This window comes from Grus americana, chromosome Z (assembly GCF_028858705.1).
Source record: "Grus americana isolate bGruAme1 chromosome Z, bGruAme1.mat, whole genome shotgun sequence".
Classification (NCBI taxonomy): Eukaryota; Metazoa; Chordata; class Aves; order Gruiformes; family Gruidae; genus Grus; species Grus americana.
In genome coordinates, this window is record NC_072891.1 from 40,814,694 (window position 1) to 40,828,728 (window position 14,035).

The 14,035-nt window shown below is 37.6% G+C and overlaps 1 protein-coding gene across 2 annotated transcripts in view; it reads right to left on the reverse strand.

The window, feature by feature from the left end:
• Positions 1–367: 367 nt before the first annotated feature.
• GDA (guanine deaminase) overlaps positions 368–14,035 on the reverse strand; it is a 33,026-nt gene continuing 19,358 nt past the window's right edge. For both annotated transcript variants that reach the window (XM_054809111.1, XM_054809112.1), the window contains exons 9-14: positions 13,288–13,385; positions 12,422–12,489; positions 11,804–11,950; positions 9,293–9,411; positions 8,179–8,206; positions 368–7,149 (exon numbers count right to left, since the gene is read on the reverse strand). In XM_054809111.1, the coding sequence (XP_054665086.1) occupies positions 7,079–7,149; positions 8,179–8,206; positions 9,293–9,411; positions 11,804–11,950; positions 12,422–12,489; positions 13,288–13,385 (531 nt within the window). In that variant the 3' untranslated portion in view covers positions 368–7,078. The remainder of the gene's footprint in view (positions 7,150–8,178; positions 8,207–9,292; positions 9,412–11,803; positions 11,951–12,421; positions 12,490–13,287; positions 13,386–14,035) is intronic.

Here is a 14,035-nt window from a genome sequence, read left to right on the forward strand (position 1 = left end):
TTGAAGGACACGTGACTCTCTATGCTTGCTGCCACGCACAAGAAGAAAACATTTCAGGATACTCAGAGATGAAATAATAAAAAGGTTACTGAAGCACTGGCTTCGATTTATCAAGCCAACAAAGCTGGTAATAAAGATACATCAAAAGCTGTAGGAGTTTTGAATCTGGAAAATGATCCCAGAAAATAACGTCAGGCATACTAGGCAGAGTTTACAATGGTAAATGGGTGTGCCTGAGTTCCGCAGGGAACAGGTAAGCTCTGTGCATCTCCAACTCTTTGCTGTATATTATGGTCTTCACTGTAAATCTTCACTGGTCAGCTTGGCACCTTTCTCTCGCTCCTCCAAAGTCAAACACAGATGAGGGTTGGTGTAAATGCAAGGCCTCTTTATTTGTTTCAACAGTACACGGCTTCTCATTTAGCATGATCAAAACCAAGCAGAACAGTGGAAATCACATATACTTTTTTTTTAATACATTGCTCTTCCTTGAAACTACACGAGTACAACAGGAAAGATAAATTCAACAACATTAACTTCAGTTAGGCATTTTTCACAAACGAAAGAACCAGAGCCTATGCACAACAAGCGGCAAGCAGACCAGAGACCAGAATCAGAAAAGCTTACTCCGGTGAGGTGTGAACTCTCCTTTGGGGAAAGAAGGTTCATCTTGAAGCGAGGGCTGCAAACTTCCTCAGCTAAGGAGTGCGTGCAACCACTTTCTAAAAGCTTCGTCAGCAAAGCCTTTTAAAGGAATGCACAACCCAGCTCCAAAGCCCCAAGGCCAGGTAGGACACAGAGATCAAAGCATTCAGTTGTCACTAACACTGGTCACTGCTGCTGAAGGGTTTTCTCCAAGGAGTTTTTGTACCTAAATGCACCTAGGAGCACTTGGCTAAGCAAAGCCTTCGATGACTTAAATGAAGATCAAGGTAAAATATTTTTATGTTTTTGTCAGCTGCTCACAGTTTACACTCTGGTCTTGGATGGGTTTAATTGTTACCAGCTGACTCAAGTCATTAAGCCAAATCACTGAGTCTAGGAGCTATGCAAACATAACAACATCTACCTGACAGGACAAGTCTTTTGAATTGAAGTGTTAGGCCCTGGGTGTGCGATTGCCTTCTAGCCTTCTCCTTCTCCCACCTCCACTCATTCAGCATAGTTATTTTCAAACTAAAACCAAACGTATGAGGAACCACAAACTAAACCCAGAATTAAAGCGAATACATACTTCTGAGTCCTGACTGGGGAAGGAAGTGTGTGCCTAGGCATGACTATTGCATTCACGTTGACAGAAGTTACTGCCTCTCCAGAAGCCACAGGGGACATCATTGGTCAGAGCACACTCTGATTCAGGGCATTTTCCAAGAAAAAATTTCCACTGAAATTTCCAGGAAGCTGCCCTCCAAAAACATTGCTCAGCCTTTCAATAAAAGCTAATAGTTCTATTAACTTTACACAACAGATTGTTGTTGATGTTGCTGATGTCCTTTTGGCTTCCCAAGAATTGTTTTTGTTGCTGTTACTGGTTTTTGTACAGCCAGCCTTGCAGATGCCATTTGCTGGCTTCTCTGCTGAGAGAAGAAGCATGAGTTGTTGCATGTACAGTACAAGGGCTTTAAAAAAAGTCAAAAGCCAAAGTTCCTAGTATCTAGAAGTTCACTATTAGATATATGCTCATGTAACTTAAAACACGCTGTGCACTCTGCAGTGTGCTTAACTTCAAAACAACCTGATTTTTAAAACCGCTTATTTTCAGTTATTCTAGTCACACCAGATGCTTGTCTTCTTGTGTTGGCCATCACTGTGTCACCAGGCACAGGACAGGGGACATGCAGGAGCAGAGGTTCTTCCCCGGGACAGGACTAGTTCAGTCTCTGACCTGGCCAACGTCATGTTTCACAGGACACGTGGAAATAAAGCATAATGTGCCCTCACATTAGGTTTCTTCTGGAGTTAGAGGTAATTTTGGTTTAAATCTTAAAGTAGAGGTTGAAAAATGTCCTATAATGATGCTATGATTAGCTACAATTATTTGGGCTTGATTGTTAAGCATGTAAGTAACTGCTTTGGAAATCTGCTCAGTTGTTGCGCCTCAATGACTTCTAGAAGGAATGAGGTCCGTGATTTAATGGAACATTGCCTGAAAATGTATTTTCTGAGTGTTTCCCACCTAAAACTTCACTGACCTGTCATCTTGTTTTTATGAGTTGCTCTTGTCTAGCTTCTTTTTACTTTGCATTGTTTTGTATTCTGCTACCACCCTTTTCAAATCTCTTCTCAAATTCATGGCTTTTTTTTTTTTTAAATACCTTCTACTTGTACATTATCATTTTAGAGATGAGTTGACCACTGCTACACACAGGGCTGCAGATAAGCGGTACCGTTTATTCATACAAATCCAGTATTTTAAATGCTGTCCACCTTATCACCTGTTATGGATTGTTCCTGGAAATGCTTAAAACAATACCTTTAAACAGCTTGTCTGAGCAATGTTGTTAATATCTTTCCTTTTAAAACTACAGTACTCTTTGAAGGAACTTGGGCTTTTTACTTTTCAAAACTTGCGTATTCTTTTTAAATGTATGATCAAGAATAGTTACATTCTCCTTTGCTCTGTAGAACAGTAGATATTTTACCAAGAATTATTACCTTTTGCTAATCTGCATTGCATAATCATGATTAAAATTTTTTAAAAAATCTATTTCTCTGTAAATATTTTTAAATTAAAACATTACTATTCTTGTTGGCTTTCGTAATACCATTATAATTTTTTCATTGATGAGTGTATAGTCAGGCACAGACCACAGACTTTTAAATAGGGTCATTTTAACATTTCTTTTTCTAACAGGAAGTTAACTTACAATACTAAAAATGTTCAGTACAGTGAATACACAATTTTTTTCCCCTACAAAGATTTCTGATTGCACAAAAAAGACAGAATGAATATAAACATTAGGCCAAGGCAACATTTTAAAGTGCAGAACTCCACTTGCTATACATGAATAATTCAAATAACTCTGCATAATGCATAGCGATACTTACTAGCATTTCATTAATAATCAAAACCTGAAGCAATACAATGAGATCAACATGTAACAGTAATTCAAATACATTCCATTTATAATATATAAGTGCTCCTCTGAACATAGAACACATTAAGCATATCCCAACAAGCAAGCTTTCCACAAACTATCGGGTTTTTTATTTGTCTGAATAGTGTGCTAACATTGAACACAAAGACACGTTAAGAAACAAAGATCCCCACAATCTGGCAAGAGAGCTAATGGGGAGTGACATCTGGAAAAAGTTGCGTGAACATTTTTCCAGAGGTTTTATCTTAACTCAGTAGTGCTGTGTCAATCTATACTAACTGAAAATTATCCCTTTCTTCCACTTACTCATGTCCCCTTGGTATTTGGTTGTCTAATTTTTACTTTTTTTTTTTTTTGGGGGGGGGGGTGGAGGAGGCAGGGGAAGAGGTGAAAAGAGGGGGGAAGAGGGAAGGAGGTTGCTTTAATTTGCCTTCAGCTACTAAGTTGTGACAATGAGGATGGAGGAGGAATATTCCAATTCCTAGCCGCCATTAGCATTTTGGTTTGAAACAGTAGTGCTTTTCTGAAGTGAATTCCCAATCATCCTCCCTTGTTGAACCTTGTTTCAGTTTGCGGGGGGGGGGGGGGGGGGGGTTGGTACACAAGGATTAAGTTTATTTTGGAAGAAACTACACTGGAAGCTCAGCTGCATGCCAAATATAGTCCAGCCTCTAAAAGAGACGTTAAAGAGTCTGAACCGGTTATTTTGCCTGCTTCAAACTGCATATGCAGTGGGGACATTTAGCCAAGGAAACAGACTATATGCAGTCTTAAGCTGCATATAGTGTAGATGTACGAGCCTCAGCAGTTACTGATCCTCCCCTACTGCAACAAGTATCTTGGCAATCTACACGTAGCCAGAGAGTCCCAAGGACCGAAACTTCACAGTGGGATCCACAGTGACTTTCCCAAAATTTTTTTTCCAGAGAAGTTTGGCTACTACATCCTCTATATCTCCTAAAACCTTAAAGTTTCTGTGCGTGAGCCATCTTGCACTGAATAAGCTTTAGAGACCACCTCAGAGGACCCGACTTCAGGGGTTTTTTTCTGGCATTACAGTCTTTCTCCATTCAATTCTATTTAAGATGCTGCTGTTGAAAGTACCTCTGGGTTTATTTTATTAATTCCTCCACTGGCTTCCTTTCACATCAAATTCAGGCTTCTTTCCTTTACCCTTAAGCACCTCAACACTTAATGCAATGCTATCCATCTTGGTCCTCACTCCTCCTGACCTTGGGCATTGCAGGGTGGTGCAGGCAGCCCAGGCACTATCTGCAGGCAGAGCTCCTCCTCCGACTGAGATTCTTAAAAAAAATATTCTCTGTTTCTAAGTCTGGGTAGCGTCTGGGTGCTAGGCACTAGTAAAGCTGTAATCAAAAGGCTGAGTTCCTACCTTGTGCCTGAATTTAACAAGAATCAAACTGCTCATGACGCAGACAATATTCAGATACAAAGCTCATCATCAGCAGTTATCCTAGGGAGTCCCTTTGTAAGTGGGCCAGCAGTATAGTGTTAAAGTTTTTCTGTATTCCCAGTGTGCAAATACGCAACCCCTCCTCCCCCACAGATCTTTCCAGAAGAAATGCTGATTCCCATTCTTAACAACGCTGCAAAATAGAGGGAAAACAATGAAGTCAGGGACAGTTAAGACTACCACTAAAATAAAAGCATTAATTCTTTGCTCTGGAAGCAAAGAAGTAGGGCACAAACATACATTGTACACAAGGTTGTGTAATCTTTCTCCACTCCAGAAAACACTCCTGCAGGCAAGCCAAACCATGCAACTTCCTAAAAATAGTTTCAAACAGTAACTGGGAGGATTAAAACATGTGTCTCACAGATCTTTGGTTTTGGAACGTGAAATTTGGTCAATTAAATTCATGTCAAAATTCATTAAAAAAAATGGTCCCTGAATCAGGAAAACAAGTTAAAGACTGAAGATTGTATTTGCCAAGCAAGTGTGCTACTGTGCAGGTGACTGGGACACAGGAAAAGCAAAAACAGTTAAGAAAACAACCTGATGGAATGTGGAAAACTTAATCCTTAAATCTTAACTCCTAAAGTCTTAGGAATCATCGAACATAATGTATACGAAGGCTGTACCTCTGCAAGCACATGGCTCAGTATAGTGCCCTGCGAAGATACCCAAGCCAGCTCTCAACGAGCAAGCCGTGCCGCTGCGCTCGGTGGTGTCTGCAAGCCAGTAGCCCCTGCTCTTCAGAAGGGCTGCTCGGCTTCAGCAAAAAAACCCAAAAAACCAAAAAAAAAACCACCAACCAAAAAAAAAACCAAACCAAGACACTAAAAAGACTGTACTGCTTTAAGTGCCCAAGCTAGCTTTTACGCTTCCACTTGACACTACGCTGTCTCATGTAGGTGTAACCATAACAGTATGTAAGCTCTGAAAATGCATTTAAAATCAGAATGTTATCAGTGACATTGGGCCAAGCACTCTCTCAGACAGAGACACGAAATAAGACTTTGGTACAGTGACCAGAGGAAAGTCCTGTACCTTTATATCCCCAGGCAGTGAGATAAAAGTGTGAAACAAAGCTTAGTGAAATCAAAGGAGTTTGAAGCAGGCCTTAATACCATATCTAACACACGTTTACAGTAACTCGATACAATATTGTCTCTATTGACACTGAAATTAAAAGTTACATCCTTTGCATTGAAGAAACATAATAAAGCAAGAAGCAAACCCCTCCTCAAACAAATCTCACAAAAAAAAAAGTCTCTGATAAAAAGTAGGCAAATATGCTTTTTAAGAAAGGAAGTCACACAGATTTCTGAAACAAAAGGGCACATTTTTTACCTGGAATTGTACAGGGCTGGAATTACAGTTGCCATGTTGAAAAATACAAAAGAGCACATTAAAGCTGAGATGCTTTTTCCAGTGACAATTCCCACCTCAAGTCAAAGGTCATAATGGCCAGGAATAGCCAATTTCTCTTGGATTTTTTTGAAAGCTGCTCACTTCCCTTACAGAAAGGGGAAAGGATGTCATATCGTCCTGTCTGAACAATCAAGAGCAAATGAGCTCAGGAAGGTTCTGCAGGAGGCTGACCTAAATGGAGCACTCTCTCTAGTCCAGAAAAACCTCTTCATTTGTTTGCCATCAAGTAGCCTGCCCAGATAGCCTAATGCCTGCTTCTAATTTAATGCAAGTTGCATTCAGCTGTTGCTCAGCTGAAGGTAATTCAGTGGAGTGGGTGGAAGATCAGGCTGATCTAGACTTAGGAACAAAATCTGCAGAAATGCAGTTTCAGCTGACAGCATCAGAGAGCAACGCAGCCCTTCCACTCCCCCAGCCCATCTCCCTGTGACTAATGCCCCGTTTCTTATTTGGTTCTTCCACCAGTTCTCTTCTGTCTGACTACATGATGGCAAATCTGAACTCTTTGATAATAAGGACCTTTATTTATTTATAAACACACACTTCTTACCTAATTTCTCTTAAAAAAAAAAAGGTAATGTTTTATATTAAATTTTTTTTTTAAAAAAATAGTTCCTAAAGAAAACTCAAAAATGTTCTAAATGCCCCAAAAGGTCACTGATTTTTCCATACTTGATGATAATATTATGGAAATTGCATTCTTCTATGATATTCATTATCTGCAAAATCAATTTACTAGCACTGGCTTTTTTTAAATTCAGATTCACTATAGACTATGAGAGTCTCATTGCTCTTTGTAATGCTTCCTACACTATTATTAAAAGGAACAGCAGGTATCTTCTTTAATTAAGGAATTTACCAAATCCCTTATCAATGCACACATGCTATTTTTACAGAGACATTTAAATAGATGGTGACAATTTTGGTGAAATAATTCTTGAAAGGTCTAACAAAATATTTGCAAGTTCTAAAACATTAAACAAAAATGAGGTGCCACTCCTGATGATCAGGCACTGCGTTTAATCAATCTTTTCCAAATCAGATGCAGAACGATCAGCAGAGATTTTGCAAAAGGGAAATGGATTTATACTGAACTTGAAAAAGGAACCACTTGCTTTCCAGCCACATACACTTCAGAAATATTCCGGTCATCACCTGAAATAACATGGTCAAACAGAGATTTGCACATAAATCTATGGACTGGATTAATTAATGAAAATTATGCAATCCATAAAAATCAGTTTTGGAATACGTCATTTGCAGTGACCATTTCCTAGGACTGAGAAAGGTTTATTTGGAGAGAAATAGTCACAGCTACCTCAGAGACCACTGCACGTTTAAACTACCCATGCTTTTTTTTGAAGAAATAAATATACCACTGCTGCAATGGTGTCATGGGTTTTCTATATATTTAGTAGATTCAAACCCTGAAAATACCATATATCTGTACAGAAAATGTGTTGTTGCACGGTATCTGAACTAACTTGGGTACCAGGCAGCAGTAAAGCTGGTTCGCCTCAGCCAGTTCCTCAAAAAGGCAAAAGCCTAATTAGAGAGTGACACAAGCATGGCCAGAGCTAACACCAGTTGCCTCTACGTAACAGCATAATGGGCTGCACAGCTCTTGGTCCAGACGATGCCCTACAAAGAATGTCTATTCTCTTAGCGGGGTGGGACTGTTTGGGTTGGGTTTTGTTTGTTTTAAAGGCCATTTTTTTTCTTTGGGAGTTAAAAAAAAAAAACATAATGGCAACTGGTCTGCAGAAGTCCTGAGGTGAACTGGTTCTGAACTGGTGATTAGCATGTCAGCGTTACTTTACTGTGAAATATGATTTAGCTCATACTGTAGATAAAGATAGGCGTGGTAATAAATCTGAAAAACTTGGTGCATCTGGTCATGTTAATGTCCCAAAGAACAAAAGTTAAACCACTTAATTCTTACTTAGTATTATAAATAAATACTAATAAATGCAAGTAAATGTCTATTCAATCAATGTAAATAAATATTAATAGTGAAATATTAATGTTTATATACAATGTAAATAAATATATTTAATTGCTGTAAACAAATATGTATTTAACTATGTATAAATAAATTCATCATTAACCTCCACATTAATTTAGGCAATTTTTGATGTATGAAACAACAAAAGAATTTTATGTGGGCTGAGGATCAGAACATACCTAGATACAGGAACTTCTGGAGGGTGTCCTATAAAAAAAATGGGAGAAAACCAAATTCAGAAAGCAGCATCTGCTATCCCAGATCACAACTATTTGAAGCTTGAAAGAATTGATAAAAATAGTTTTCCCAAATATTCCTACTAACAGTAAAATCAAAACTTAATTTGCATGTTTTCTTATAAATAACTTTCAGTAAGAAGGCTGTACGTCTCAGGAAGAAAACACTGCACAAGTTTGACAGTGTAAACAAATATATGCCTAAACCACAATACTTCCCCTTCCTCTTTTCTACAGTTCTCAAATTCATTTACTTATTGAAAAATTAGACAAAACTGTAAGCATTTTTAAATTCCTAAGAACTGCTAACTTAGCTAAAAAGGTTTAGACTTAAACTGGAAAATATTTTTTCCAGAATTATTTGAATAAGGTTTAAAACGTAAAGAATTTAATCTAATCCAGATTATTGTGGATGAAACCGATCAAGGAACAATTACCTCACCATTTATGCCCACATTTCTAAGTAAATGGTAACATTCAGAATAGAGACAGTGATAGACAGTCTGGCCACATCAGTAAATTCAAGTAACTGTTGTTTATTACCTTTTTTTAATCATAAAATGTTTCTGTATGAGAAGGTGTGCCTATTACATAACGCAAATACTGCTTATATGTTTGCATAAAATCTCAAGTTCTTGCTTAAATTTACAGTAGCAGTGCAGTCAAGGCAACCCAACCTTTATCTGGGAACAGGTTGCTATTTCTGAGTCTGAATTCAAAGAGTTAACTAAAACCGAATTGCTTTCTCTTGGCTGCCATCTGTCACTGCAAATATCTAACTCGAATTGTCAGTTTGGGTTAATAAGGCATGCGTTCAAAAACGTTACATGCATTTTTGCTCATGAGGATATGGGACTGTCACTGAGGACAGCAAGACTCTAAAAAAACCCAACAACCAACCACTGAACCTCTTGGGCTGAAACACCGACAGCAGTGGTGTAGTACACCCAACTCCTGCTACTGAAATAACTCTGAGGAGACTTATTTTGGCTGTATCACGGACCTTCCCCATGTCATTTCCAGCAATTTTGTGGATCGTTCATCCTATTCTGATTACCTCAAAATTATCAGCAGAGAACAAGTCAAAAGGGCTATCTGAAGCCTTCGTGTTGATGAGCAGTGCATCAAATTCTTTGCCGACTTCGAAGTTTCCAATCACATCGTCTAATCCTAGAGCTGAGGAAGAAAATAAGTTCACAAACAGATCTTCAACGCCAGCCTCTTTCCACCATGTGGAAGTACCTGGCAACTTGTTTGAGATGTTCCTAAGAAGAACTACAAGAATTTAGACAATTACAAGGAAAAATATGAAAGCAAATTCAACAATGAGTATGTCAGCATTTGAGTTCTTAAGCAACTTCTCAGTGAAACGTGTATTTTGGTGAATTTCTGAAGGGCATCTGTTAAGGGTAAAAGAAATCTGAAAACAATTTGAACCCCGCTTTTGACTTTTGTTCTTTAATGTTCTCCATTGATTTTGTGTCATTGCAGAGCTGATGTATAGGTCACTGACTGTTTGAAGTGGAATAACAATAATTTACACTGCAAAAACATTAAAGCTCCAAAAGGGGAAATGAAGTCAGAGAAACAGTAATGTATATAATAATACTCACCTTGCTAAGGTAGTATTAGATTTAATTGTTTAAACAGTCTAAGCAACTTTGATAGGTTGTATAGACCTATTACAATAGTAGCATATAATAATATGATAATAAAAGAGGTGTGCAAGAGAGGATAACTGAGGGTAATTAGCTGGAACACAGAATAATACGGTGTGGAAAAAAAAATCATAGCCAGATCTGAAGGTCTCATACCCACCTGTAAGACTTGTCTTGTGGTCCATTATTTAGCTTTGTTAATGCAAAGGTTCATTACAACCTCTGGTTCTCAGGTTCACAAGCACTGAAAATCTACAATTTGATCTTCAGCGACTGGGTGCTTGCAAGTGCTTAAAATACCTAAAGACAGGCCTTTGTGCCTCCTTGGAAATGACTTAGGATAGTTTTAAGTTGTGCAAAGTATCTGTGTATTAAATCAACTCTGGACTTAAACTAAGTTATCAAAGGGTATAATATCTGCAAATAATTTGTTCACTTGTTTTCATATTGCTCAGGTCTGACAAAGGAACTTCAGCCTTCAGTGAAGTCTGCGTGTGGCAGGAACCTCACAATACCTTAATGTTTGAACTCCTCCAAATGGTGAAATATTTTGTCTACCTACCAGTTTCAACTGAAATAATATCATATTCCTTCACGTTTGTGAGCAGAATGCAATTTTTAGATTAAACACAAGAGGGTGACAAGTGTTAGGAGTCTGAGCAAAGCAAATGATTGCAACAAAGTGTTACTCATTTGAATTTCCGCAAACTGTACGCATCCAGGCTACTGGAAGGTTGTATGAGTTTTTATATTCTACCCTTGAAAGTGACTCGGTAAGGCTAAACCAGCTCAGAATCAATATATAAAATAAGCACATTACTAAGTAAACCTAAGAACCCAGATAAAACAAGCCCAAGTGTAGCTAGGAAGGGAAACCACATATGAGTTTGGGATTTTTGTAAGTTTTTCTTTCTGTATCTCAGCTAATTTATTCTCACCTTTTATAAGAACGGTATATATTGTGGGAAAAATATCTCTCCTTTTTTGTCCCCTGCCCATTTTCTGTCTTCTCTATTTCCCCTTTACACTATGCAGAAATTCAAATACAGTCCTGAGAAGACTTGTTTGATGACATTTTCCCTACTTCTTTCAGTCTTCCATTATCAGTTCCCAAGGGTGTTTTCTGACAACTACAAAAACCTTACACGGAAAAGACCTGGGACCAGTTCTTTAGCAGGTAGTGGGTTCATTTCTGCTTACTGAAATAGTAATTTTTTCTTAAATGTGGATTTGCTCTCTGCTAAATTCTACAAGTTCTGATAAAACTTTGCTAATTGTATAAATCACTATGTGCATACTGATCATGACAAAACATGGCAGTGAAACAGAATAACCAATATACTGTATGGCTATATTCTGCAGATGCAACTGTGACTTAAACAACTGTGGTGCATATCCTGTTTAAACTTTGTGCTTTTCTCTGACTGAGGAGTTATATGCATGATGTTTTGATTTGCTGGAAAGATAGTGACAATTTGCCTCACTGAGAGCTCAAAAAGCAGAAACAAAATTAGAAACTGATGACAAACAGGATGCATGATTTTATAGTAATTGCACAGCTTTTCCTATAAGTGTTAGTTGCTGAGAAAACAAAGTCTTTCCAATTGGTGTGATAAACATACAAGCACTAATGATTAAGAAGTTTGAGGATCTTTGAAAAGAAAATGTACAACCCTGAAAAATCATTAAGATTCTATTATTAAACTCTCAAAATCAATACAAATACTCTTCTGTAATAAGCCTAGTATGGGTATGAGAGACTGAAGGATATCTCTTCCCAGCAAAAAACATTTTAGACTTCACTGTGGCACCAGAAAAATCTATGAATTCAGCCGCCTTTTAAAGACAGGGAGACATAATATCAAAAAGCTGTAATTCTCTGTGTACATCCTAAATAAATTTTTTCTTACCTTGGCTTCCTCCTAGAGTGGCTAGTTTAAAAGCTTCTTTAAGAGTTAGTCCTGTTTCATTCACTTCATGGATCTGAAGGCTATTAGATGCTATCATTGTCTTCCTGATGGCATCAAGCATAGAAGCTGAATATCCACCGGCAACATCTAGAAGGGATCAGACTCTTAGAAAGAAGCTTTGGGAATAATTCTCTGGGTTAAATTTCCATGAGCTTTAATTATATGTTACAAAGTGGTAGATATGATAAACACAAAAAGTTTTATTGTTGAGCGCTGTCTCTGAATGTATAATTCCTAATAAAGGTGCTCTCACATACAAAGTCAGATAAACAGAACACAACACAGAATAACAGAAACCTGAAAAGTTGTTGTTTAAGCCCTGTTTACTCTCACGACAGGAACAAAACTTTCTTCATTCATGTTTGGTTTTCTTTTTAAACACTTTTGGACCAGCTCTAGATTTCAGTACTACAGACTTCATTACTGTAGAAGTAGTGGGGGAAAAAAAGCAGGTCTGTATGTTGGAGACATATTGACTTTTAAATACAAACAAGTAGGCATGATTTTGTATGTCCCAATGGTTTCCAAAATAAAACATTTTTACAGCAAACTACTAACCTGTGCCAAGGCCAAGCTTCACGTTGTGTTTCAGGACCTTTTGCACATTTAAGACTCCGCTGCACAACCTGGATTGGAAGAAGAAATGTGTTCTTTGTGACACACAGAGAGAAAATTTAGGAAGAGTAGGGCTGCAGAGCCATTTCATGACAGAGGGTCTCAGAATGTGTGCAATAGATTGGGTTTATTAAACTGGGATGGAGCATTTGTATTCACACATCTGAAAGATGTGGTTTAATCACCAAAAATAAAGGCAGTTTTTCTCAGTTAAAAACTCCCAGTTTTGTAGTTATCTGCTGAAAATGAGCTCTCAGGACACCTGTGAAAAAATCAAAATATGATGTAAAGTATATTCCAGAGATGGGAGGTCATTTCATGAGCTCCAGTAAGTCATCACAAACAAGATATTGATTATGTTGATAGCAAAATGACTGTTAACATTTAGTACAGTATCCTGTCTGGATACCATACAGTATCTCATTTCCGCTTAATAGAAAGACTATATAGCCCATTCCTATTTACCCAAAACATGCATACTTTGAGGTGAAGAGATGTGGCCTGAATCTGCCATTGATAGAACAGTCAAAAGAAATAAAGTTTTTTAAAAAATATTTATATATATATGTATATTTATATATATATTATATATATAATAAATATATAACTATACAGCAAGATCACAAGTCAATCCAGAGCATACCATGCAGAAGTGGAGCATGAACAGTCACGCTCAATCCAATAGGTAATTTCTGGTGGAATAGGGTATCATATACATAGCCTTGTAACGGTAGGTTGGAACCAGGATACCATGTGAACAGCTTTATTTAATTGTATACCTTTTTTTTTTTTCGCTTTTTTTAACTTACGAAAAATTAGAACTGGGGCAATGTGAAATTGCAGCTCCACGAAGACTAAAAAGTTTCAGCTCTTCGTCAGAAAGATAACAGGCATGAGCCATCACTGTCTAAAGAAAAACAGAATCACCAATTTACTTAATGTTGCATTTACTTCAGTGCCTGTGATTTTTGCTGCGCTGCTTTTAATAGCCAAAAGGACACCTGTAACCACCGGGGGAAATTAACGCATTTCTTGAATGAAGCTCTTGAAATCAACAGGGGAGAAACTCTCATTAACTTCACTATGCCCGACATATCACTCCCTCAGCTTTTTTTCACTTACGAATGTAAGAAGATAGGGTTCTGACTCTTGCAGTGACTGCTGTGATCTAAGAGCTTCAAGGAACAAAACCAAGAATTCCCCAGTGACCTAACACTGTAGTAGCCTTATGATTTATATTTCATAGCTAACACAGAGATTAAGTACTGGGGCTGGGAATACATCAGGTATAATAGAAGATGTATGTACTCTTAGCATGTTTCCCATTGTGTCTCTAAAGGTTTTGCCAGGTTGATATATGTATCTGGAATATTCCTTAATTAAAATAATCTAATTTGTTATGCAACTGATTAATGACTTTTCTTTCTTGACCTATATAGCTGACTTTAAAAATAAGTTCACAAGCAGTATACACAAAACATAGAAGTATAGGATAGTATCATTTAATAGGACATAAACTAATTATTCCCACACAGATCTACTTGGAATTACGTCACA